The sequence below is a fragment of the Ceratotherium simum genome, chromosome 8, assembly GCF_057802395.1.
Source record: "Ceratotherium simum simum isolate JZ-2026a chromosome 8, ASM5780239v1, whole genome shotgun sequence".
NCBI classification, from domain to species: domain Eukaryota; kingdom Metazoa; phylum Chordata; class Mammalia; order Perissodactyla; family Rhinocerotidae; genus Ceratotherium; species Ceratotherium simum.
In genome coordinates this window covers 30004313-30031947 of record NC_141907.1, presented here as the reverse complement: position 1 = coordinate 30031947, position 27635 = coordinate 30004313, and the positions used below count along the sequence as shown (strand labels likewise).

The following is a 27635-nucleotide window of genomic DNA, read 5'->3' as shown; positions in this document are numbered from 1 at the left end:
CCAGGCGCGGCCACGTCGCGGCGGACTGAGTCAGCCGCCCAACTATGCTGCGGAACCGGGGCGGCTGGCTCGGCTGCCCTCGCCGCTGAGCCCCGGCTCCCCCGCGCCGGGCGCCGGCTCCCCGCCCCCGCGGGCCGAGAGGAAGCGGCCGAGGCGCGGCGCTGGAGCACCTGGGCAGGGCGCCGGCGGCGGGCGCGGCGCTTCCGGAGCTGCGCGCCCGCCCGCGCTCCCCGCCTCCAGGTGCGGCGGCCGCGGCGCGCCGGCCGAGTGACAGCGCCGCCCGCGCGGCCGCCGCCACGCAGCAGAGCCGGTGCGGGCAGCCGGCGGGGACCGGGAAGGAGGAGGCCCCGCGCCTGGGACAGACGGGTGAGGACCGAGCGAGCCCGGCAGGGAGACACGCCGCCGTCCGGGCTCCCCCGCCCGCCTCGCCTCGCCTCCCGAGCTCGGCTGCCCGCGCGCCAGGCGAGGACCGGGGGCTGCGGGTGGCTGGACGGCGTGGCCGGGGCCGGGGTGGGAGGACCGTCTCAGGCCGGGCCGGGGCTTTTCGGCACTTTTCCGGGTAAATTTCCAGAGCGCAAAGTGCTCGGCTCTGCTTTCTGCTCCTTGGATTTCGCTCCCGCATGTGGGCGTCTAAAAGGAAACCAGAAGCGGTAAGCGATACAAAAACTCCACTTACTAATGGGATTTGGCCTGGGAGGGGGACAATCCGGATAGACAACTAGACCCCCGCCCCCCCCCCAAATAAATAAATAAAAAGGAGCTGCCCTTTAGTGAGTTTCAGGCATCGAGTTATTGACTCGGCAGAGAGAGGTTTGCTCCGATCTCTGTGCTCCCTGGCACCCTGCTTGTTAGACGCTTTGAGAGGACAGGCCTGTTGATTAACTTTAATTACAGTCATTTGGCCTCCACCTGCCTGAACCCAGCACCTTACACGGGGACCTGTCGGCCGTGAGTGTACCGGATTGATCTTTCTCGTTTCCTTTATGGAGACAGGTCTCTTGGGAGAATGGGTGTCCATCTCATTTAGTAAAGTAAGTTCACCCTGTCTTGTCTTCTTAAACACTTCCTTCACCTCCTTGCGGCGATCTGGAGTTATTTCGATTTGGGGGACGCCTTCGTGAAATTATGTTGTGAACTATAATCTTTGATAATTAGAGGAAAAATAGAAGCTAGTTTGTGTGGAATCATGACATTTTAGGCTGTTGCAAGTTTGTATGGTGATAGCGACTTTTTTTTTTTTTCAAGGTTGTCCTTGAAGTAGGCTGCTCAGTGGAATATATCCTTTTGGTTATAAAAAGAAAAGTGTATTTAAAGAGAAGCTATTTTTAAAAGTACTTTTAATCGGATGTCATTGTGATTACCAGTAATAGTATTGTACGTACAAGCCCAGTATTGATTTCTCCCCGCACTTAAGCACTCTACGCCCGCTACGCCCGCGCGAGTTTATGGAACGTTGCCCATAAGTAATTGGAAAATTGTTATGGCTGTTTTAAAAAGGAAGCTAGCTTTTTAAGGAAAAAAGAGAGAAATACCTCTAAACTCTTAGTTATGACTTTCATGTACTTACAAGAGAAGTATTGAGGGAAAATTCTCATGACATTCTACTGTTTAACAATGTTTTAAAAAAGAAAGAAAAAAGGAAAATGGGTCATAGAACTAGGCTAAAGCCTAAAGTGGAAACTATCTCCCAGGAAATAGCTCCTTTTTAAACATATATTTAACACATACACAGTTAAGGTGGGTCTTAACGCCGAGTGTTTTATATGGACTTGATTTGTCAGTACTCAAAGATTCATTTAATTTAAAATGTAACTAAAGGGTAAGTCAAATGACTTGTTAAAACTTATTTATGTGGGCGTGTGTTTGTATTTTTTCTTTCCTCTCTAAGCCTGTCAAATTTTATATGGGTTGTCCATGAAAGAAGCTGATGCTACAAGTAAAAATAAATTCTTAATCATCTAATATCAGTACAAGTTTCTAGCAGTGTGAGGCTCATAGTTACTCAATTAATACACTTCAGCTAAGAGGCAATTCTTAGTCACTGTGGTTGAGTATAGGACTCAGATTATAATGCATTGCAGTTTTCTTGGAAACTCTTGCATTAGTACTGTGAAACTATGAAGTTTTGAAAAACCTGCTTAGGACTCTGGGTTATAGACTTCATGATACCGAATAAGGTATTTCTTTTTGTTTTGTTCCTTTCTACCCCACCTCCCTGCGCCTTTGAGAACATTTAGTGAAAGAGGCTGTAAAATTGTAAGTAAAAATGACGGTCATTGCTTTAATAGCCTTCTTTTAATGAGTGTGTTTTTTTCTCATTTAGTTATTGACTCATTATTGGATCCGATGTTTGCACTTACTAAACTGAGGGATTTTTGGAATTGTCTGTAAAATATTAATTAGGTAGAGAACTTCTTATTAATATTGGGAATATTTCTTAGATTTGACTAAATGTGGATTGATGAGAGATTAGACGCTGTGAGATGTTTTCTTACTCTTTTCTGGGAAGTCCTGGACCCCTGTAGTTGATGATTTTAGTTTTTGTTTTTAAAGTATTGGCCAGATTAAATATATAATGATGGGTTAAACCATTTCGCTTGCTGATTTCCTTAGTTGAAATAATAGTCAATGGTAGTCTCTTCACATGATCCTTTCTAGGTAGAAATTTGACCTCTGAAATTTTGTTGCATTTTTGACTCAGCGTAAGTTTGTTCCTTACCTCCCCTGTGGAGGAAAAAAGGAGTCCTGATCTGGGGGGAGTAGTCATTTGAGCAGCTTCAGGAGTAAAAACTACTAGTGAAGAGGTGGGGAGAGTTGTTTTCTAGCTTTTTTTGTGTATGAAGGTGGATGGGTAGATGAGGAAATACTCAGGGAAGGAATAATAAGAAAATGTATCTGCCCTCATGGTTCTCACAAAAATGGGATGCAAAAAAGGACTCTACTGGTTACCTTAGGTAGCTTTAGGAAGAGGTTCACCCAGTTTGGAGTTGGAGAGATGATCAGGGAAGAGTAGAAGAGCAGTGTGGTCTCCATGCTGATTATCAGATGACTTGGGCTCCTGGAGGTGGTGCTGGTGAAAGCAGTTGCCAAGGCTCTTTTCTTTCACAATATCTTGATGAAGTTCAGAATCCTTAGCCTGCTGTTCAAGGCCCTCCATAGCCAATTCTAGCCTCCTTTTCTGGCATCACCTTTCATTAGCTGTTGAACCCTAGGTCGGTCCCAGCTATTCTCATCGCCTTGCTGTTGCCTGAATACATCTTCTCCCTCTATGCCCCTGTAGGGCATTCCTTCTACTTTAGATGCTGATGTTTCTACCTGCTGCCTTTCTTCCTATACATCTTGAAACTCCCCTCCACTGCTGCTTCGCTGATCACTCCATACTCAAAGCTCTGAATTGCTGCACATTTCATTTATGTTCATGGAGTTAATTTGAGATTTTTAGAGTTCCTTGGCATTTGTGAAAGATGATAGTGCTACTTATCTATGTAATTAAAAATAAAACAATACTTAAAATGTAAACCATGTGAAAGTCACGGTCGTAAAATTTGATTTTTCTTATCATTACTATTGAGGTGCTTTTTTTGGGGGTATAGGGTCTTCCAATTTTGATATTCCTTCTTTCCTGGTACTTACCGAGTAGTAAAGAACTGACTGTTGACATGCGTACCATTTTCCTTTGCTTGTATGTAGTCATATCTAATCTACTCCTTTAGATTTTAAACTCTTCGAGAGATGACATTGCATCTTCACTTTTTTTGTAGCACTTAACACTGTTCTCAAATGAGATAACAGGTGCTGTTATCTTGACCTGCAAATATTTCCTGCTATTATCTTGGAGAGAGTAGTTCCTTATTTAGTGTTCCTTAAATATTTATTGAATGAATAAATGTAAATAAATGAGTCGATAAGTTGGGAGACATTTGCTGAGATACCCTCTTTTCCTGAGGAAAGAAACTTAAACAATTATGGAGCCAATAGGAATAAGCCCTCAAATTCAGTTGGAAAAAAGGTCAGGGTGCTGTTTATAAATGTGAAGAGAGGAAACTGTTCACAGTAGGCCATTTTGAAACATCTGGTTGTTAGTCTAAAAGTGACTCAAATTCAGAGAAATGGTGGGGTACACATTTGTACTAAAATTTTAAAATTAAAATGTATATATAAAAAAGGGCACATATCATAAGTGTACATTTTAAAATCCTTTTATTGAAGTATAGTATCATGCTAGTTTTGACCTGAGTAAATTAAGCATTAAAGCTATGTTTAGTATAGCATGAAATGGAACCGAATCCTCAAGAATATGTGCCCATGTTCGTATAAAGTGTTCTGAGGGATCTGATTCTCCTCTCAGCTAGACGTGGCTCCATTGTAGAGCGGGGTAGGAGGGGGCTGGCTCTGAACAGAAGCAGCCGCCCGGGTGTTAGGGGCACGAAGGTGGGACTCTTCCACAGTGATGCAGGTTTTGGCTTACTATGCCTTTTCATTATCCTCACTTCTGCTCTTGTAGGAACTCAGGAATATGAACTCTTTATCTGGTTGCCTAAGAATTATGGCTCTACTTTAAAGGTCTCTGAAGTAGAATTGAAAACAAGGCTCAAACGTTAGCCAATTAACTTAAAATCTAAATGGACAGCTTGAAAGAGAAAAACTTAACTGAAGCTAAGGAGATTATCAAGCACTTAACTATTGAGATATTATCTAAAACACCTAAACCTAGGTACTACGTATGCTACTAATAACTTCTCATAATAAGTAAAGGAATCATCACTTCTGACCTTCACCGGATGTGGAAGTAGGTATTAAGTTCTAGATTTTGAAAGGGTTGTATTTTTCCGATTACAGAGTAAATAAAATAATCAAAATATAACTTAAAACAGTCCCTCTCCTTGATTCAAACTGCGGGATGCTTTTGCCCGGAGTCTGGCTATTTTCAGCTCAAACCTCAGTTATTCTCCATTTAGCAGACACTAATTAAATGCTTATTGCTTGCCAGGGACTTTTCTGAGATCTTTATGCATAGATACTCATATAATCCACAAAACAGCCCTGTGAGGTAGGCACTTTTATTATCACTGCTTACAGATGACAGCAGTGAGGCTCAGAAAGATAAAAGAACTTTCCTAAGGTCATGCAGCTAGCACAAGACAGAGCTGGGATCACTGGTAATCACTGTGCTCCGTGTCCGAAGTCTAAAGTCTTCAGGTAAAGTCATCATTCTCACTACTGTAACCACATTTATATTTTCCTAAATTAATAAACTATGTTTACTGCTGTGTTAGGTGCTTTGTAGGTTTATTAGAATAATTTATAGTGCTAATTTAAGGGAATATAATTTTACTAGGCAGAGAGAAGAATACCACTCAAACCAAGTGCAATAATATAATGAATATGGCCAAGTGCAATATTGTATACAACAGATGAATTAATAATAATAGCCAACATTTATTGTACATGTATAATTCATGTCAGGTACTGTTATATATACCTTACCTATTTTACTTGTTTAATCTGAACAGAAATTATATTATCCTCATTTTACAGACGAGGAAAGTGAGCTTCAGGGCAATTAAATAACTTAATCAAGTTGCATAGTTACCCAGTGGGGAAGGCCAGATTGGAATTCAGGCAGCCTGACTCCAGAGCACTGTGCTCCCTATACTACTGCCTGGGTGGAAGTAATGAGGGATTAAAGGGCAACGGAATAGTTGGAAAGACTCGTGGATATGGTGGTACACACTTTAAGACTTGAACTGGCCCCCAAAGGAGGGAAAAAGTTCAGGTGTGTACAGGGAGTTCAGTTCGAATAAAAGCTGAGAAGCTGGCCCAAATCTTCTAGTCTCTCTCTCTGTTTCCTTCTTACTGTGGTAAAAAAAACCCATAACGTCAAATTTGCCATCTTAACTGTTTAAGTGTACAGTTCAGTAGTGTTAAGTATATATATATTGTTGTGAAACAGATCTCCAGAACTTTTTCATCTTGTAGAACTGAAACTCTATACCCATTAAACAACTGCCCCTCCCCCCAGACCCTGGTAATCACCATTGTACTTTCTGTTTCAATGAGTTTGACTACAGTTGTCCTTGGGTATCTGTGGGGCATTGGTTCCAGGACCCTCACAGAGGCCAAAATCTGCGGTTGCTCAAGTCCCTTATGTAAAATGGCATAGTATTTGCATATAACCTATGCACATCCTCCTGTATACTTTAAATCATCTCCAGATTACTTATAATACCTAATACAATGTAAATGCTATATGAATAGTTGTTATACTGTATTGTTTAGGAAATAATAACAATAAAAAAAAAGTCGGTAAGTGTTCAGAGCAGACATGATCGTTGTAGGTCTTTTGATCCTGGTTGGTTGAATCCATGAATGTGGAAGCTGCGAATATGGAGGGCTGATCGTACTTTAGATACTTCACATAACTAGAATCATACAGTATTTGTCCTTTTGTGACCAGCTTGTTACATTTAACATAATGTCCTCAAGGATCATCCATGTTGTAGCATATTGCAGAATCTCCTTTTTTTTTTTTTTTCCGGTGAGGAAGTTTGGCCCTGAGCTAACACCCATTGCCAATCTTCTTCTTTTCTTGCTTGAGGAACAGTGGCCCTGAGCTAACATCTGTGCCCATCTTTCTCTATTTTGTATGTGGGAGGCTGCCACAACGTGGCTTGATGAGCAGTGTGTAGGTCCTCACCCGGGATCCGAACCTGCGAACTCCAGGCTGCCGAATCGGAGTGCATGAGCTTAACCACTACGCCACCGGGCTGGCCCCGCTCCTTCTTTTTTAAGGCCACATAATATCTGGTTGTATGTGTAAGCCACATTTTGTTTTATCCATTCATGTGTGAGTGAACATTTGGGTTCTTCCACTCCCTGTCTCCTTTTGCATCACGTTTCAAGTTAAACCTTTAAGACCATGGTCAAGTACCTTTTGGAACAATACTTGAATACTTTCTCTTCTAGTCAAGCTGGATTTGTGTGTGTGTTGTGGGGGTGTGTGTGTTGTTTTTATCACCATTGACTGCTCTGGTGGGCAGTGAATACTTAGTTTTGCCATATTTATTTGATTATTTGATTTTGGCTTCATACTGTACTGTAACAGTTATACTATATAGTTCTGCATTAGCTGTCTTTCTGCAATGATAGATGCAAAATAAATTTTAATTAAATTGTGTATTACTGTTGCTTTTACAGTAATTTCAAAGGTGTTCTCCCTTCATTTGTCATTGTCTCTTAAATCTCAAACACTTAATTGTAAATGAATGTAGGCTTTCTTATTTAACCACTTACGTGAACACATACCCACAATCAAACCGAAAAGGTGTATAAAAGTTGAACTTGCAGGGCACAGTATACTTAAGCAGCATTTTCCTAGTGACTGTAAGTGCTTATGCATAGCTAGACAGTCAAAAGAGAGGGAAAATGTGAAGTCCTTGGTACCCCTCTACTGTTACATTAATTGTATAACCATTAGGAGGCCTTCCAGTCAGTACCACAGGTGGTGGAGTCAGACTCTTAGGATTCTGGCTCCACTGCTTATCTGCTGTGTGGCTTTGGCCCTGGGACTTTCCTCCCAAAGCAGCTGTACGGATTAAATGAGATCCTACACAGATGGTTTATAAACACTTCACAAATATTGCCTATTATTATTAGCACTATAAATCTGAGGGAGAATGAAAGAGGATGGGTGTGTTTTGATGGGCGGGAAGGAATAGTGGTCAAGGTAGAGAACACCGGGCAGTGAAGGTGTTCAGCCTGTGGGTGACCACAGTTAACAGAGATGACCAGAGATGACCAGGTTGAGGGGCCTGGGCTTCCTGTATGGGCTTGATGGTGGTAGTGTTGCCCCATTCAGGTAGGTGAATGAATGGTGGAGGAGAGGGATGCTAAATGACCTGTTTTACAGTGTTCTGGGGGCTAAGCTCTCAGGCTAGAACAATAAGTTAGGGTTGTTGACCTTTGACATTTCGCAGTGTGCTCTACACTATAGGAGGGAGTAATACGACAACAAGCATATTTTCTCAAAACCACTTCCTCTTCTGCATGGTTGTGGGAAACAAAGTGGAACGTGTTGTCTTTATGAATACTTGGAGTTAATATCTTGGTATTAAACAACGAGTATGTTTGACGTGCAAATACCGTGATACCTATTTCTTGTGACTGTATTCTGTACTGAAGGAAAGGTGGAATTCTATTAAGACCTGCAGCCTGAACTAACTAGTTCAGCATGTTATACATGTGGAGCCCCTAAATTTTTAAGTGATTATCTATTTCTCCACAATAAGTTTATTAGCAACTTGAAGGCAGAGACACTTCTCCTGTCTATAGTGCCAGGTACCCTGTGGGCGTGATTAGTTGTATAGAACTGGAGGAGGAAAGATTGTACCTGAGGTTTCTACTTTGGTATCACTGTAGGCTGTTATAAGTCACCTTTCCTATCTGTTGGTGCCAGGCAGTCATTATGACCAGCAAAAGCATTTTCTCACACATTTCTGGATTTCCCCCTGGGAGATAGTTCCGCTCTGTTGGGAACCACTGCTCTGAAATACAGTCAACTCTCGTTCTTAGAATCTGTAAGACTTTTATTGATAACACTGAAAAGTTTCGCTGTTTTCATGTGGCAGCCTAACTTCTTTTTATTTAGTAGGAGTTTTCTAAGGTTCCTTTCAGTCTTGTGATCCTATGATTGTTAAGCCTATTATTTCGACACACTTGCAGTTTCTAAATACTCTAAGGTTATGTTTCTGATTTTAAAATGATATGCTTTTTTAAAAAAAATGGCTTAAATTTATGACTGAATTCAATTGTGCTATGCTACTTTTTTCCCTCCCATAAAATATTAGAGTCAGGCAAAGGAGATTCCAGAAGTTATCAACACTGAATAATTACCTGATGGTTTAATGAAGCGACCCATGATTTTCAGTTGTTTTCTTTCCTAGCTCAACTGGGAGATATGACAAAGCTCTGGTGTTAATGGGTGAGGGATGCGGGGGTGGAGAGGGGCTCACTGTGGTGGTTTTCCTTACTTGAGGCATTAGGAGGGGGAAGGCCAACCCATGAATTTTTAAAAGCCCCATAGTTGGCTTGGAATGCTTCTAGCTGCCTTCCTACCTTCCCCGACTCCTGATTTGAAGATCTCTTGTGGTGGTTAGATGATTGGAGAAATCTGTATTTGAGTCCTGTCTCTGCTTCTTACAAACTTGGTGATATAGTTTTGTCTATCTACATTCTGAGAAATGCATTGTTAGGTGATTTTGTCGTTGTGTGAACATCATAGAGTGTACCTATACAAATCTAGATGGTATAGCCCACTGTACACCTAGGATATATATTAATCTAATGGGACCACTATCGTATATGCGGTCCGTCGTTGACTGAAATGTCGGTTAAGTGGCGCATGACTGTAGTAACAAATGCTGCGAAGACAGCTAAAGCAAGGATAAGGAGTAATGAGGCACAGGGCATGCTTGTATGCGTAGGGGGATTAGGGAAGGCCTCTCTGAAGGGGCACATTTGAGCAGACATCTACTAAAGTGATGGAGTGGGCCGTGAGCCATGGGTACATGTTAGGAAGGGCGAGAGGTAAGGTTATGAGGTGGGAATAGGGCTTCGACTAACTTGGTGGTGATTAAGTGATGGAGGGGAAAGCCAGGGAAGATGAAGTTGGGAAGTCACAGGGAGTGATGTAGTGTGACTTTTGTTATAAAACGAATCATTCTGGCTGCTGTATTGAGAATATACTGTGTGGCAGGGCAGGGGGCCAGGACAGAATCAGGTCTATCCGTCAGGAGGCTGTTGTAGTGTCAAGATAGTGGCTAAAATAGACAAGCTAGTGGCTTGAACTAGGATGTGAGCAGGAGAGGTGGTGAGTAGTTGGTTCTGGATGTAGTTTCAAGGTAGAGCTCAATAAGACAGTAAAATAATGTGTATTAAGTGATACCACAAGTCAAGCATGTAGCAGGTGCTCCTAAATGTTACTTCCCTTTTACTTCCTCTTTGAAAGGGGTCAGGATATGCTGGACAAGTGTACAACCACGTCTGTAATGCCAACTGTTTGTCCATTCTCTAAACATGTACTACGTCTGCATCATGCATTGTGTTTATAAACAAGTAATTTGACTAGCATTTGTTGGGCAGCTTGTATGGGCTCCCCATCATCTTGGCAGAGTTATTAGTTTATTATGGGATAATAAAACAATAACTGTAATGGCAAACACTTTATTTAACATTTGTCACGCATAGTTGGTGTTCTCAATGCTTTACAACAGCCCTATGAAGAAGGTACTATTATTCCTTCTATTTTCCTGATGAGGAAACTGAGGCACAGAGAGGTTAAATACTTGTCTAAACTCACAAAACTAATTAGTGGTGGAACTGAGATTTGACCCAGGTTGTCTAGCTCCAAAATCTTGGCTTTTGTGCTGCACTATCCCGCTTCTGTAGGTTGGTTAGTATGGAATGAATGGAATGTGATTAAATGCTCTAAGAAGTAAATTCTGTGGGAATACAGAGAAGAGAGTTTATTTCTTGTTCAGTAGAGACCCCTGTGAAGATAGCAGCATTTGAGTTAGAGTTCAAAGAATGGGAAAGATTTCAGCTGTGGCAACATGACTGTAGTGATGAAAATAAATAATTATAATGATGTGAATGTTGACTAAGCACTTAACATGTACTAAGCACTGTTTTAACACTTTTGATGGATAATCTCATTTAATCTTCACCAGCGCTAGGTACCTTTGAGTGTTTCCATTTAATGGGTAAGGAAACAGACAGACCTGTGCCTATGTTTACACTGCTAGAAGGTGGAGGAGGTTGGATTTGAGTCTCAGTCCAGACTCGTGGGGAATGTGTTAGGAGGGACATTCCATCCTAGGGGAAGAGAGTGATGGCCTCAGATGGGATAGTATAAAGCATATTTGGGGAGTGTGAGGACTTTAAATCTGTAATTACTGAATTTTGTTGCATGTCCCAGTCATCTTTGGGGTGTGTTACAGATACAGATTCCTAGGCCCATTGTCAACAGTTGTTGCTGTACAGCAGATCCACAGACCAGGGCCTGAAGAGCCGTTAACCAGAACACAGCACGCATGCTGGTGTGCCCAAGTGGAGGTCAAGATGTGGAGGGTTTCGATTTCATATTAAGGCGTTTGCGCGTGGTAGACTTTTGTAGGGTTGGGCATGTCCAGCGTTTTGCAGCTGATGATGTGTGTATGGGCTAGAAGCCTCTAAAGAAAGAACTGGATCTGTGAACACCCTTGGGTGATCAGACAGTTAAAAAGTCCAGTGATTTTAGGTTGGAGCTGACATTAAAGTGCAGAGAGTATTGTAGAGCCTGTGGAAGGGAGCCTCTTCCACATCATGAAAAGGAATCGGGTTTATATTCAGCAGTTGAATGATAGGTGAGAGATGATTTTGGGTAGAACATTTGGGTATTCACCCTTGCTTCAGCCACCCGTGAAGTATATGTGTATACTCGAAGGGAAGGAAAGAGCTTTGTGTATTGAAACACACAGGCACACGCACCAAAAAACTAACAAAATGGGCCTTTCAATCACTTCTTCTATCCCTGCTAACCTCTTTTCTGTTTCTTAAACATGTTCCAAGCACTTTGCAAAGCTCTAGAATCATAATTATAGATGTATGTGGAGAAGGGAGTGATTCATTCTATTTTAAGGGGTTGATAGAAAGCCTTCACAGAAGAGGTAATACTTGCCTATTCAAAATTTTTAATAGTGTCTAGGATTTTGCAAAATGTTCAGATCTGCAAGTAGATACAGTACATGCAAAAGGTATGGGGCTATTAAACAGTTTGTTGCCTCAGGAACAATAATTAACAATAATGAGCTAGAGTGAAGGATGTTGGTAGAATGTTTGGCACGGGTTGAACTTGAGCTTGGAGTTAGTACATAGGAACACCTACCTTGCAGGAAATATATATGAAGTACGATGTCTGGCATATAATTGCTGTTTACATCAATAGTAGCTGCTATTATTATTATTAGAGCAAGACCAGGCTATAGTTGGCATGATAAGGAGCTTAGACTTTATCCTGTTGAGAATGTAGAGTGACATGTTAAATTTGGATTTTCAGTGGTTCACTGATATTGGAGACTGGGCTGAGGGATTTGTTCAAAGATTGTTGCAGTAATCCAGACAAGAGATATAATGAGAGTCTGAACCATGGCAAGGGCAGCGAGGACCAAGGAGTGTATGAGTCATTTCGAGCTGCTGCAACAAAGTACCACAGACTGCCTGGCATAAAAAACAGACATTTTGAGCCAGCTCTGATGGCCTAGTGGTTAAAGTTCGGCGCTTACCGCTTTGGCAGCCCCGGTTCACTTCTGAGTCGTGGAACCACACCACTTGTCTATCATTTGCCGTGCTGTGGCAGCGGCTCACATAGAAGAACTAGAACCAGGACCGGCCTGGTGGCGTAGTGGTTGAGTTTGAGAATTCCACTTTGGCAGTCCGGGGTTCACGGATTTGGATCCTAGGCAGGGACCTACTCACCGCTCATCAAGCCATGCTGATACGGCCTCTCACATAGAAGAACTAGAAGGACCTACAACTAGGATATACAACTATGTAGTGGGGCTTGAGGGAGAAAAAAGGAAAAGAGGAAGATTGGCAGCAGATATTAGCTCAGGGCCAATCTTCCTAAAAAAAGAAAAAAGAAAGCCCCTTTATCTAACCTCACACTCTCCACCAAACTAGATATGATCAAAAAAAAAAAAAATGGAACTAGAATGATTTACAACTAGAATATACAACCATGTATTCGGGCTTTGGGAAGAGGGAAAAAAAAGAGGAAGATTGGCAACAGATGTTAGGTCATGGCGAATCTTTCCCTGCAAAAAAACCCAAAAAACAAAAAAAACATTTATTTTCTCAGAGTTCAGGAGACTGGGAAGTCCAAGATCAAGGTGCCAGCCGATTTGACAAAAATTATTTCCATTGTGTGATGTGCAAAAAAATTAGATAATACATTTATTTACAAAATAATTGTGTAGAAAAGGAGTGATATATCTGAAATTAGGTTTGTATATGGGGTTGAGGTTTAACTTTCTCCTTTTTTCCCTAACATTTTATCATTTTGAATGTGACCGAAGGGTACCTTAAGACATTTCTTTCCATTCGTCATGCGTTAGTGTTTTTATTTCTCTGCTCCTGCAGGGCTGCCTGAATACGATATGTGCTTTCCCTTTTTTCCATATACCTGTTTGTCAGTGTTGGCTGATAATTTTAAGTAGTTGAGGCAATAGCTTGTGGGCCGTTGGCATGTAACACATGCAGAGTCTGAGTTGTGTCTTTTGGAGAGCTGTTTTGAGATGTGATTTCCACAAACATTGTTTCCAGAAAAATTCTCAGCGCTTGTTCAGATAACTTTACCTTGTTTGGGTGTGTCTCATTTTATTACTTCAGTATATGGGTGTTATGCATATTCTGTATTTTTTCTTTTTGTTGAAGCATAATATACAGAAATTTGCACATATACATTTTCACAAACTGAACACAGCCATATAAACAGCACCTAGATAAATCAACTTTTAAAAAAAATTTTTGATGTTTGGGAGAAAAATGAACCTATATGAATCTGCTGTGTATATTGGAGGAAAATGTGACCTTTAAACTTTTTCCTTTTACTTTCATATTAACTTATTTCCTGTTACCTAACGTATTTAAGAATTAACTAGTCAACTAGTCTTATCTTGTATATCAATATTGTACATATAATGCTGCTGCTTTTTTGAAATGAAAATTATTGACCTGAGAAATATGTTCTAACTGTGCTTTTTAAGAGTCTTTGAAGAAAGTGTGTTAAAGGGGAAAGTTGTTAATAGCTGGTTACTGTTAAGGCGAATTATCTAAGATTTGGAAATCAAAAGAATGTGCAGCATGTTATTTCAGTGCCTTGTGGGGGTACTGTTTAACAGGCCCACCCTAGGGATATTTAATTCTAATTTTTGTTCTCTACTTTCTATTTACTATTTGGTTAGTACCCAGAACTGGGAAATTACCTGTTAGCTTATAGGTTTTTGTCCAGTAGAAAGAGAACCCTGAAGGTTATGGTTTTATCGCCCTGTAGGACATTAACCATTTTTTTTTACCCATCTTATTCTAACACTTAAAAAAAAAAAGCCTTTTCTGATGGACTGTATACACCAGTTCCACAAATGACCTTGGATCTAGTCTTACCATCTTACTGATTCCTTCATTAGTGAATGAGTTGAATAAAATATTTGACACATGTTACTTTTATACCTAAGAGTCATTTTTTACCTTTTTGAAAATAGCATTTGATACTACCATAGTATTTCTGTCCTGTACCTTCCATGCTCTGCCTAGGAATTCACTTTCTAGGGCATGCAAAGTAATGCCCAAGATTCTAAACTCTCAGTGAGTGAAAGTAATTATCTTCATTTCTATTGTGTTTCTTCAGGGGGAGTTTACAATGTGAAACTAGGTTTTAATAACTAAAATGTTCTAATAAATGAATTTTCTTTTTTTCCAGGCTTAAGCACATAGAGCATTCACTGTGGATAAAATAACATTTTGAGACATTTTTCTGTCACAAGTGATAGAGGAAAAACCAATACAGAAGTGCACTCTCCTGTGTGTGTATCCATTGTACTGCTTTTTATAACTCAGCTTAGTAATGAAGCCACCATTATGTCCTCAGTCAGTGAAGTAAATGTTGATATCAAAGATTTCCTAATGAGCATTAATTTGGAGCAGTATCTCTTACACTTCCGTAAGTTTGGTTTTAATACTGTAAAAGACTGTGCAGCAATAAATGACAGCGTGCTACACAAAATTGGAATATCACCTACAGGACACCGGAGGAGGATACTTAAACAGTTACAGATAATCTTGTCAAGAATGCAAGATATTCCAGTATATGCAAATGTTCATAAAACGAAGAAGGATGAAACCTCAAAGGATGGCCATGCCCCACCTTCTGATCAGAATACCTGCGTACAACTTTCAGATTCAGGTGGTGTTCAGACACCTAGCCCAATGCAGTTGGAGACTGTTACAAAAAATCTTGATCAAAATGATGTTACTGTGGAAAATAGCCAGTCTCTTAAATCAGATGATAAGCTATCTCTTCCTAAACACAACTTTCCCATTCCAGAAAAAGAACCACACCTGAATTTGGGTTCTTTTCAAGATTCTCTGTTTGGTAGTAACAATATTAAGATAGAATCTTTAATTACAAAGAAGACTACAGATTGCGCAACTGAAGAGCCACCAACAGAAAAAGTTGATTTGATCTCAGAAAATGTGAGCAAGCTTCCTAATGCAGACCCTGAATGTCTTTCTTCCCTTGGCTCTTCACTTTCAGAAGCAAATTCTGGAAATGGAACTAATGGTTTATTACAAGGACCACCACCATCCCCATTTTTTCATTTTCAAGGAGAAATGGTTGTAAATGATTTGTATGTTCCATCGTCACCGGTCCTAACACCTACGAGAAGTCGGAGCAAGTTGGTTTCAAGACCATCTCGATCTTTTATGCTGAGACATCGGCCTGTACCAGAGATTCCAGGGACGACAAAAGGAGTTTCAGGGAGGTAAGAATTTTTATGATAAGCTGCAAATATTCAATATGAGGGAATTTAGTTATTTTTGACAATTATACTTTCAGTGTTCCTTTCTAAATTTGACTTATGTTAATTTGCCTATTCAACCAACCTTTTCTTTCTTCTGTTTTACAACTTTTTCATCATGCCATTGCTCTTGTACACTCTTTCCCAGAATCTGTTTCCAACTTGTAACTGCCTGGGACTCTTGAGCTTTCTCCATCTAATTGTGGGAATTCTGTTCCCCTAATTCTACCTGGATATTCCTTCACATACCTTCCTCCACTCCTGGTATTATATTCTACCATGAGTTCAGTTTTCAAATTTGAGTTGCTGACTCTGTCTCCCCACTAGATTATTTGTTCTTTGGCAGGGCCGTGTTTCCGAGTTTGTGTCTGTACTGCCTGGCACAATGATTAGCGTGAATTAGTAATTCAACATACATCTAGTGAGCACCTACTTGACACTCGTCACTGTGTTAGGCACAAAGGAGACAGAGAGGAATAAAGAGGCTTGAAGTACAGTGTAGAAGATAGAAGTAAAAAGATGGTAACAGTACAGTATGGGACCAGGTCCACTAGAGACCGGAACTCTAAAGAGGGGCCTAACAGCATGTGGGGTCACCGGTACCCTGAGGTAGCTGTGGAGTCTAAGAGGAGCTGACTTACAGAGAAAGAGCTTTCATCCCTTTCTCAAAGTTACACCTAAAACAGTTGTGGTTTTCACCAGGGTTGTGGTGGGAAATTTTTTTTCACGAAAAGCTAACACTTGTCTCTCTCCTGAGAGTCGTGAGGTTGCTCAGGTTTGACTGTTACTGCTGTGGCACTAAACGCAATTACAGATTTCCTGCCCTGGCTCTAGGCTGGTCTTTCTGCAAGATCTTCCTTGTATCCACTTTGGCTGGCCCCTTGTATCCACTCTGTCCCTGCTGCTGGTTCTCTTGCCCTTAGGCACCTTTGGTAATTAACAGTGCAAGACCTGATTGTCTTCACAAGAGAAAATGTGAAAATTTAGTATTTGCAAGAGAAATGCGGCAATTTACAAGACTATGTTAACTTAAGTACCTCCCATCAGAGCATAAACTCTTTGAGGGGGCAGAGGCCCTAATTTATCTTTATTTTGGCATCCCTGGTACCAATAGCAATGTCTAGTATTTATTAGGAAATCAATAGTAAGAGTGTCATTTAGTAACACCTAGGTGCTAGTTTGGTTTATAATTTTCCGTGTGTTGTCTAATTCTTACAATGGCCTTGTGAAGTAGGTATTATTCATACATTTTTCCCCCCCAAGCTAACAGCCTTGGTCAGCCCTGGTGGGTCTAGTGGTTAAGATTTGGCACTCTCACCTCTGTGACCCAGGTTCGTTTCTGGTCAGGGAACCACACCATCGGTCTGTCGGTTGTCACACTGTGGCGGCTGTGTGTTGCTGAAAGCTATGCCTCTGGTATTTCAAATACCAGCAGGGTCGCCCATGGTGGACGGGTTTCAGCAGAGCTTCCAGTCTAAGACAGACCAGGAAGAAGGCTCTGGCCACCCACTTCCAAAAAAATTGGCCATGAAAACCCTATGAATAGCAGCAGAGCGTTGTCTGATATAGCACCGGAAGTGAGAGGATGGTGCAAAAAGACCAGGCAGGGTTCTACTCTGCTGTACACAGGGTCACTAGGTGTCAGAATTGACTCCATGACTCTAACAAGAAAAAACTGAAAGACCTAAAAGAAAAACCTAAAAAATTAGGTTAATTTTTCCAGGATCACATGGGTAGTGAACTGGGATTTTATTCTAGTACATCTGATTCCAGAACCCACTTTCTTAACTACTCATTTAGTAAGTATTCTTAAACATATTGATAGCTTATATAAGAATTGGAGTATTTATTAGGAACATAGAAGTTAACCAGTTTTTGTATGACACTCTAGTTTTAAAATATTTTGCTAATTCTAAACAATTAAAAGAAAGTGAGAAAAGTCTGCTGTGAGTACACGCATTAAAACTATGTCTTTGCCAGAACAGAATCCTTTTGGGAGCCATCAGGATGACTTCAGATAAGAAACATTTGGCTTAAGTTTTAAACAAGATGTACTATTTTTCATAAATTTTTGAGAATCATTTAGTTGTAAGTATAAGCGTTGTATCATATGAAAAGCTTGTTCTTCACATTGTGACTATGAGTCTTTGAAAATGAGAATTGAAATAATGTTAAGATTAGTAATACATAATTTAGTACTAACTGCGTCATAGCACTGCCGGATTACCCATCGTAACCTTTCTTTTCTTCTTTGATTATGGCAATAAATGGTAACTATGCATTTGTGGTACTCAAATCATAAAATCAGAAAGTACATTATTTTCAGACTTCGCTATCTATTTTTCCTTGTGGTCCTCGCCTGAATTGCAAATAGTAATTGCAAGATTTTGAAGTGTTATAATGTGACTTGAAAAATAAAATGTAGATTATATAATCCGAAATTCTCTCTAATCAAATAACATCTAAATAATATTTAGTACATTTTTTCATGTACCAAGTAAAAATATGTCTTTGTGGCCAATGCTTTTAACGTAATTTCTTTACTAGTTAAAACATTTCATATAACTGTTCAAAGGAATATGATGCTGGATGTGTTTTCCTGATGTGAGGCCCTTTGTTTCTCTCTCCCTGGAAATGTACCCCACTCCCCTCCTAATTTATCTGATGCAACGGACTCTCTAGTCAGATGGATTTTTTCTGTTCTTGCCTTGGGCGTCTTCCTTGAATTCTTGCCTGCTCCTTCTCTTGGGAGGACTGGGCTGGATACAGCTATGCTGGACAATGAACCTCGGGATCTCTTTTTAACTCCTGTCTCCTGAGGGCCAGGTCAGGACTAGGCTTGAAGAGCCAGCTCCTCCTTATCACTTTCACCTGAAGGCCTCCCCTCGAGGTCTCCAAGCAGAAAGGAGTCCTGCCAGCATTTTGTCATTTCCCTGGGAGTCATAGGTACATCCTGTGATATTTCCATGAAGATCTTCCTTAGTGCTCAAGGCTGGAAGGAAGGAACAGGTATTTTTCAGCTACCGAGGAGGTGAGGTACCTTTCTTATGCTCCTTCCCAGTGTAGTGATTTTTATACATCTTTCATGCAACTATTTTATCCTTGGCACAAGTCACAAAGCCCTCTCTTTTAGGTCTTATGCCTCTGAATGTTTTGAGGGGAGGGAAATAAGGAAGCACATTAAAGGGGAGGAGGATGGTATGCAAGGCTGCACTGTGATTGGAGTTCACCTGTTACAACTTATTCTAAGACTGAGGTACTGTATTGACTGAGGGATTTTCAAAAGTTTGAAACGTCCACCTGAAGTCTCCAGCCTTCTTAGAACTTTTTATTAAAAATAGAAATCTTAGATATTTTTCTCTAGATGTACACAGACATGATATAGATGTTAGAAATGGATAATGGTATTTTAGACTTTAATATCTAAATATATATGAGTAAAAAATATAAAGAAAAGTAATAAGCAATTGTTGGCTGCATTGAATAAGAAAAATACAGAAACTCATCCATTTTCATGTTCAAGAAAAACTTTACATTTTATGTTATAGCAGAAAATGCTATAACAATCTAAAATTCAGACTTTTTTCCTTTAAAATGCATTTCTATAAATTCTGTGAAAAAATAGACTGATTATTTCAATATTTGCAAAATTTTGACTTGAGCATCTAAATAATGAATCAAAATTTAAATAGTTAATAGTTTGGTTTATTGTTAGAGGATAAAGGTATCTATCTGCTGGATACTTTTTACAAGTAAAAAGACATTACGTTTACACTTTTTTATTTTTCATAATTAAAAAGCTCTACTTTGAAAAAATATATTTTGAACTGCAACTTTTGCTAGTTAAAAAAAAGTTTTGTGATAATGATGTAGACTTTTGTGTTGTAATCCTTTTGTAATTATCATTTATTCTTATCTTAAGGACATTTTTTGGAACTTCATAGATTGAGATAATTATCTGTGCATTGTAAATTTACATTCTTGGTCTGTGCTGTAGTTAATATACTCACTCTCATGTTTTCTGAATTCAGATTTGTGTGTTTTAGTTGGGTATTATGTGACCTCAAGGCAGTTTTAAACTGCTGCCTAATGATTGTGGTGTTTTCTTTTGAATTCAATTCTGTAATGACCCATAGTTCATCTGTTATAGTTAGTCTGTTATGAATTGTAAGAACTGCATTTTTTTTTTTTAAACAAAACATTCTGAGAAATGATGGTCCATTTGTGGTGTGTAATTGATTATATTTTTAGTGTGGCTGCCTTGCCTAAGTAATAGGTAAGCGTAGATCATAAAGGGAGATCTTTACATTAATTAATAACCTTTCTGCCACTGCTTTTCTTGGCAATTTTAGTGATTAAAAAATATGTGACAAAATAACATCTGTAGGTATGCTGAAGATTCACTCTGATAATCAGAGTTATTTTTTTTTGCAAGTTGGTGCTTCACTTAATATTATTTTTGAGATTTGTCCACATCGGTGCACATATTTTATACAATAACTGTTGTATAGTATTTTATTAAAAGGAAAAAAACACAATGTATTTCTGTACTAGGTTGTTAACATTTTTCACTATTACAGATGAAGAATGTTCATACTTTTAAGTACTTTAAGAAACAAATGTGCACATTCAGTTTACTAGGAGGACCAACCATTCTTTTTTCTGGTAAAAATAATAACAATTGGCTCATTCTTGCTGAGTGTTTTCATTGTGTAGGGCACACCTTGTGTTCTTTAAAGGCATTATTTCATTAACCCTCATAATATTCCTAGGCAGCAGGCCCTGTTTTTATTTTTCTTCAATAAAAAAGGAAACCAGGCTCAGAGCTGTTAGGTAACAACCAGACTGAGATCACAAAAGCATAGTAACAAGAGAGGGTGATAACTACTGCTTTTCTTTGTGGGTTTTCAATTTTGGCAAATCTATGCTTTATTTTTCAAATTTAAAAGCAGTCTGCAGTTTTTTCAGGATAACTAGTGGGAAAATAGCAGGCCGAAAGGAGGAAAGACTGCAGGCTTTGCACGCAGGACAGAATTGACCTTGAATGTTGGCTTTGCCTCTTACTAGCTGTGGGACTTGGGCTGGGAGAGCCTCTTTTCCTTATTGGTAGGATTAGGACCCTGGGACCTCCCTCATAGGGCTGTTATGAGGATGAAATATGAGATGTAGGTATGTAAACTCTAACATATTGCTTTGGGCGTAATAGGTATTAGAATATAAAAAGCTATGATAATTTTTTCGTAGATAAATGAGAATATAAATTGCTAATCACCAGTTTTCAAAACAGCTTGTTTTCTGTATTCAACTAATCTTTCTTCTGCAGTAGATCAAATGAACCTGGTTGATAGACTTGGTAAATAGTTCAAAATCGTTTTTTTAAATTTGTATATTTTTTCAATAAATTAAGGTTGAACTTTTTTTTTTTTTTGGTGAGGAGGATTAGCCTTGAGCTAACATCTGTTGCCAATCCTCCTCTTTTTGCTGAGGAAAATTGGCCCTGGGCTAACATCCGTGCCCATCTTCCTCTACTTGATATGTGGGACACCTGCCATAGTATGGCTTGATAAGCGGTGCGTAGGTCCACACCTGGATCCAAACCTGTGAACCCTGGGCCGCCAAAGCGGAGCATGTGAACATAACCAGTACGCCACCACGCCGGCCCCAAGGTTGAATTTTTTTTTTAAGCATTGTGGTTTAGAATAGGGGTTATGGAGATAGACTGCTTGGGTTTGAATTGCAAATTAGTTACTTATGAGCTGTGTGACTGTGGGAAAGTTAATTAACGGGTTTGTGTGCCAATTTTCTTCTTTAAAAAAATGCAGATAATAATACTTCTTACTTCTGAGAATGTTTGTGACTATATGTATGTATATCCATATAGTCTGTATAATCTATAGGTTATATAGATATATATGTACTATGTGTGTATATTTTTGCAAAATCTGAGACCTGTGTCTGACATAGAGTAAATGCTTAATAAGAATTAGCAATATTTATTATTAGCACAAGTTACCAAAGATGTAGAAAATTTGAGTGCCGTTCTACTCAAGGGTTCAAATTATCAATATGTACCTGTGTCAGTAACATACAAATTTGAGGAAACAATTATAGCTGTATAACAGTATCAAGAATCTGGAGATAATGAGCAAATAAAGGGTGAATTATTTCTTAATCCTTTGGTAAACTTGTAAGCCCCTCTCCTGCCAAAGACAACTTCTATCCTGACTTTAAATAACAATTTCTTGCTTATATATATATTTTTTTTGTTGAGGAAGATCAGCCCTGAGCTAACGTCTAGTGCCAATCTTCCTCTTTTTGCTGAGGAAGATTAGCCCTGAGCTAATATCTGTGCCCATCTTCCTCTATTTTGTATATGGGATTCCGCCACAGCATGGCTTGATGAGTGGTGCATAGGTTCGCGCCCAGGATCCGAACTGGCGAACCCTGGGCTGCCAAAGTGGAGCGTGCGAATTTAACCACTACACCACTAGGCTGGCCCCACGATTTCTTGCCTTTAAAAAATATTTTACCTCTTAGGTATGTCCCAAATGATATAGTTTTATGAACTTTTAAAAAATATATGCAGTCATATAGTGAATATTTTAGTTAAGCTCATTTAGCTTAACTTTGAGACTTATCTGTGTTGCTGCCTGTTATTGTTGGTTCTTCATTTTCACTGCTGTATAATGTTTCATTGAATGGATATACCATGATATCCATTCTACTGTTGACAATTATTTCATATTCTCAACATCATCTGATATTTTACATATAAATAATATACTTATGTGTACACACATTTGTAAATCAGCTTTATTTATATCTAATTTACATATAATAAAGTAGACTGATTTTAAGTATACAGGTTGATGAATTTTGACAAATATATACACCCTCGTGACCGCTACCACAATTAAGATAATAGAACATTTCTTTCACCTCCAAAAATCTCTTTTGCGCATTTGGAGTAAATTACCGTACCCCCTGCAAAGCAACCACTGATCTCACTATAAATTAGTATTGCCTACTCTAGAATTTCATATAAATGAAATCATATAGCAAGTAATGTTTTATGTCTGACATCTTTTACTCAACATGGTGTTTTGAGATGCATCTATGTTGCTACATGTCAGTTATTTTTGTTGTTGAATAGTGTGAATCTCCCACAACTTATTTATCCATTTGTATGTTTACATACATTTGGGTAGTTTTATTCTTGGAGCATATTTCTGTGCATGTCTGTTGAATATATATCTAGGAGTAGACTTGCTGTGTCATAGGATATGCTTATCTTCCACTTTGGTAGATGATGAAAATGGTTCTTATAAAGTGGTTATACTAATTCATATTAACACCAGCAGTGTATGTGCATTCCTTTTGTTTCATACCCTCAACAACATTTGGTTATTTAAAAAATTTTAGCTGTATAGATGGGTGGGTAGTGATATTTCATTGTGATTTTAGTTTGTATTTTCTGATGATTAATGAAATTGAGCACCTTTTAATGTGTTTATTGGTCATTGACCGTGTTCTATATTCTTTTGTGTGGTGCCTTTTCAAGTCATTTACCCTTTTTTTTTGGTTGGTGTTTTGAATTGCATTTTCTGTCTTTCATAATGATTTTTACAAGTTACTAATGCACTATGGGTATGAGCCCTTTTTTGAATATATTTTCTCCCCTTTTGTATATTGCTTTTTTATTTCTTGATGGTGACTTTTAATGAATAAAAGTTCTTAATTTTAATTTAGTCCAATTTACCCATATTTTCCTTTAGAGTTAGAACTTCTTGTGTCTTAAGACACATGAAGATGTTCTATTTTATCTTCTAGCTTTATTGTTTGGCCTACCATGCTGGGATTTATAATCCATCTTGAATTGATTTCTGTGTGTAGTCTGAGGTAGGAGTAAAGATTTTTTATACCATATGGATATACAAGTGATCTACTTATTAAGAACATGGTTTCTTCATTGCTCAAGACTGACATCTTCGTCTTAAATGAAAATGGAGTCCCTTTATGGACTCTTTATTCTACTTCATTGATCTATTTAGCTATCATTCTATCAGTAACATAGTGTCTTAATTACCATAGCGTTATAATACATCCTGATACCTGGTAGAGCAAGTCTTCTCACCTTGTTTTTCAAAAATGTTTTAGTTATTCTTGGTCTTTTGCTTTCTCTTATAAATTTTAGAATTAACTTGTTAAAATTCTGCACACATATCCACCCCTCTAATTCTTGATTGGGATTTCATTGACTCTACAGATTAATATAGTGAGTATTCACATCTTTGCAATATTCAGTCTTTCATATATTCCTCCATTTAATTAGATTTTCTTTAATTTTCTCAGTAATGATTTCTAGTTTTCTAGTTGACTTCTTGCAAATCTTGTGTTAGATTTACTCCTGGGTTTTGATTTTTTATTTTGTTTGCTAATATTTAGGAATATAGTTTATATTTTATGTATCAACCTAATAAACAGTAAGTTTGCTAAATTCTAAACAACTCTTTGAGGTATATTTGTATAATAAACTGTACCAATTTAAAGCATATAATTTGTTGAGTTTTGAAAGATGTGTAAACCTATAAAATTATCACCACAATCAAGAAAGAGAGCAGTTCTATCACTCCTCAGAGTTTCTTAGTGGCCTTTTACAACCCATCCCTCTTTCACACCCCCATATAGAATCATGTAGGTGTACTTCCTTGTGCCTGGATTCTTTTGTCAGCATGATAATTTTGAGGTTCATTCATATTATGTTTAGTGTTAGTTTGTTTCTTTTTAGTAGTTTTGTTTTTTCAAGCTGGATAGTATTGCGTTGGGTCCCTCTGCCACCCCTTGTTTATCATTCACCTGTTGATGTACATTTGATTTGTTTCAAGTTTTTGATTATTGAGGATCAAGCTGCTATGAAGAAAGACCATGAATGATTTTTCTATGGACGTATGTTTTCAATTCTTTTGAGTTTCTAGGATTGGATAGTTGGGAGCTTAAATTAGGTAAATGTTTAACTTTATCAGAAACTACTAAGCAATTATACATTCCTGCCAGCAGTATTTAAATGTTCTAGTTGTTCAGCATACTCTCTAACACTTGGTATTTACAACTTTAAGTTTAGTTATTCTAATGAGTAGGTGGTTGGTATCACATTAGTGTATCTTCTTTTGAGAAGTGTCTATTCAAATTTTTGTCCATTTTTAAATTGAGGTCTTGTGTATTTTCATATTATGCTTATAGAGGCAGACAAATTTTTGACTCAAAACTATAAAGCTAATGACAAAAAGCTACATAAATACTAAAATCTATTTAGAAAATTTGTTGCTCACAAGGGTATGGCTAGCAGTGCTGAAATTATGTGCATACTAGCATTGGGCAAATACGTTCATTTACTTTTGTGAATTATAAATGTGAGACGCAGACACTTGTAAAATCCAATGAAATCTCTTCCTTTAAGGCTATTTAGAAAAACACTTTGTGGAATTTGACCATTCTGTTTATTTAAAATCAAACTTATTTTTGAATATTGGTCTTTCTACCCAAAAGAATGTGTGTCTTTACAATTAATCCTTCACTCAAGAGAGTAACTTAACTATTTTTACTTATCTATTTTAACCTATTTTTCCCTTTGCTTTAAGCTATTTCCGAGAGAGAAGAAATGCTACTACCTCAACTGGAAAATCTGTGACACAGCAAAGTGAGTCTTAGCATTTAAAGTCTCCGTAAATTAGTTAGCACTCATTTGATAGTCTTAAATGTGTTAAAATCGTGGCCGAGAAGGCAGCCCACCTGTGGAATAATGAGAATAACTGTCTGCTAGGGTTTGTGGTATTTCAGACACTTTTAAAGGTGAGTGAGTAAAAGACAGTAATATATACTAAGACTCCTGGAAATTTGCACATGCTAATATAAAAAGATTTTTTTGTACAGGCTTCATTTATCATTAGCCACAGTCAAAGGCGTTTAACTAAATTAAGTGCTGTCTGACAGTCTGAGCTACAAGACATAGATTTATGGAAAGTAATTTTGCCATGGTAACAGGAAAAGGCTGACATTGTTTCTTTGGTAAATCGATCATTGACAGAAGCTTTTCTTTCTTTTTGAAAATTCTGCGTATACAACTTCAGGAACATTCTTCTTGACAATAAAATGGCAAACACTGAACCTTTACAAAAAAAGTGCCATAGAAGAAAATGCAAGTGTTGAGAATTCTTTCCTATAGAACAGTGTAATTCAAGGATGGTCGAAATTCTCTTGAAATAAATTATTTACAGGTGTGGTAGTAGGTGTGGTATTAGAGGGATTATATTAAGTGGATTCTGGCATTTTGAGTGATATAACATTTAGCTGTTCACGAATTTTTAATATTTGGTTATTGAAAATTGTAATAGAATTAAGCTTAATTTTCTGCTGTTAATACTATTCTTTTATTTAGGACTTAACATTATAAATGGCACCATAACAATTTCCATTGTACGTGGAAAGTGTGCTTGGTTATGTTTATGTGGATTTTCGAGGTTAGCAAGGACATATATGACACATCACACTTTAACAAACAGGGAGTAATATGTCTTGATTGTGAAGTGAGGGGTAGATACAGTGAGTGCTACATCAAGAACACCATGGGGAGAGTTGATTTTGGTGTAAGAATTATGAGCATAATTTTGGACTTGCAGAGAATAAAGCTGAAGTGATTTTGCTATAAAATAAACACATGCCTTTTTTTTTTGTAACAATATTTTACATTATTTACATCTTTCCATTCTCATCCTATAATTTCCCCGAAAGATTCAAATGAGGAGAATTCATCTTCCATACTTCCTTATGGAGAGACCTTTCTCTTCCCGAAACTAGAAAATTCCAAGGTTAGTTCCATACATTTTAATTTTTTTTCCACATTCAATTCTTTGCTCCTCTGCCTGTGTTTGCCTCTTCATTTTCCCATAAGCTGCTTGAAGAACGTGTTATATTTGAAGAATGAAATTTCCAGCCAGTAAAATTCTGTTCAGTAAAATCATGGTAAATTATGACTTTAAATATACATCATAAAAACACATTTTCAATTCAATTTCAGGAATACAGATAGTGGGTTTTTAAAATATGCCGCAAGATAAGTTACTTTTAAAAAAAAGACCAAAAAACCCCATACAAAACAAAAACAAACCCCCTTAGATTTTGCTTTGCCTTATGCTCAAGTACAGACTTCTAACTATTCTTAATTATTCAGCTTATTACTCAGTCTTTCCTCTCCAGTACTTGTACTTTTTTGCTGTTTTATTTCTTGGTTTTGATAAAAGAGAAGTTGGAAGACTAAAAAGAAAGCAGGGAAGTAAAAGTAAATGAATTTTGTTCTTGGTTAGCATCTTCTGTTTTTCATAGTTGAAATAATATTAATTATTTAAATAACATTATTGAAAAAGGCATCAAAAGACCACTGTTTAATATAGTCTCCTTAATTAAATTATTTTTACTGAAAATTGATTTAAGCAATTAGATGTTTGTTTGATAAAACTAATCCCAGATATTGTAGCTCTTTGTAGAGTATTGCTACAGTAAAAAAAGTGTATGTTTTATTTATAGAAGAAGTCTATAAAGAATGAATTTTGGACCCATGAAGAAAAGCTCAAAGGGGAAGCAACTACTGGAAGAAACGCTTTTTTGGTCAAATCGAGGTATGAGGTCATGATTGATGGTGATTAATTCTTTCGAATAAAATTTTATACAAAGTTGACTTCTTACATTATATTTCTAAGAAAATAGTTTACATTGGTAAGTTCAAATCTTTCTAAATGTTTTGATAACAGAGCTCATTTTAATAATTAAATTTAAAGTCTGTAAATCAAATATATAGTGATATTCTCTAGCAGATTATTTTTGTCTTTTCCTGATTGAAACCACTCTTCCTTCCCCAAAGTGGCAAATATGTGGTGACTATGATTGCACTTTAAGGAGAAGTTATGTTAACATGAAGGAGAAAGGACAGTGCAAAAAATGTCACTATGTAAGGTGCTGAGTTTGTAC

The 27635-nt window shown here is 38.0% G+C and overlaps 1 protein-coding gene across 5 annotated transcripts in view; it reads left to right on the top strand.

Annotated features, from left to right (window-relative positions):
- Positions 1-301: 301 nt before the first annotated feature.
- Positions 302-27635, top strand: part of ARAP2 (ArfGAP with RhoGAP domain, ankyrin repeat and PH domain 2) — a 181495-nt gene continuing 154161 nt past the window's right edge. For 4 of the 5 annotated variants that reach the window (XM_087434170.1, XM_087434171.1, XM_014786696.2 and 1 more), the window contains exons 1-5: positions 302-366; positions 14516-15578; positions 25253-25311; positions 26403-26479; positions 27195-27286. In XM_087434170.1, the coding sequence (XP_087290296.1) occupies positions 14674-15578; positions 25253-25311; positions 26403-26479; positions 27195-27286 (1133 nt within the window). In that variant the 5' untranslated portion in view covers positions 302-366; positions 14516-14673. The remainder of the gene's footprint in view (positions 367-14515; positions 15579-25252; positions 25312-26402; positions 26480-27194; positions 27287-27635) is intronic. The other variant, XM_087434169.1, reaches the window with a different exon arrangement.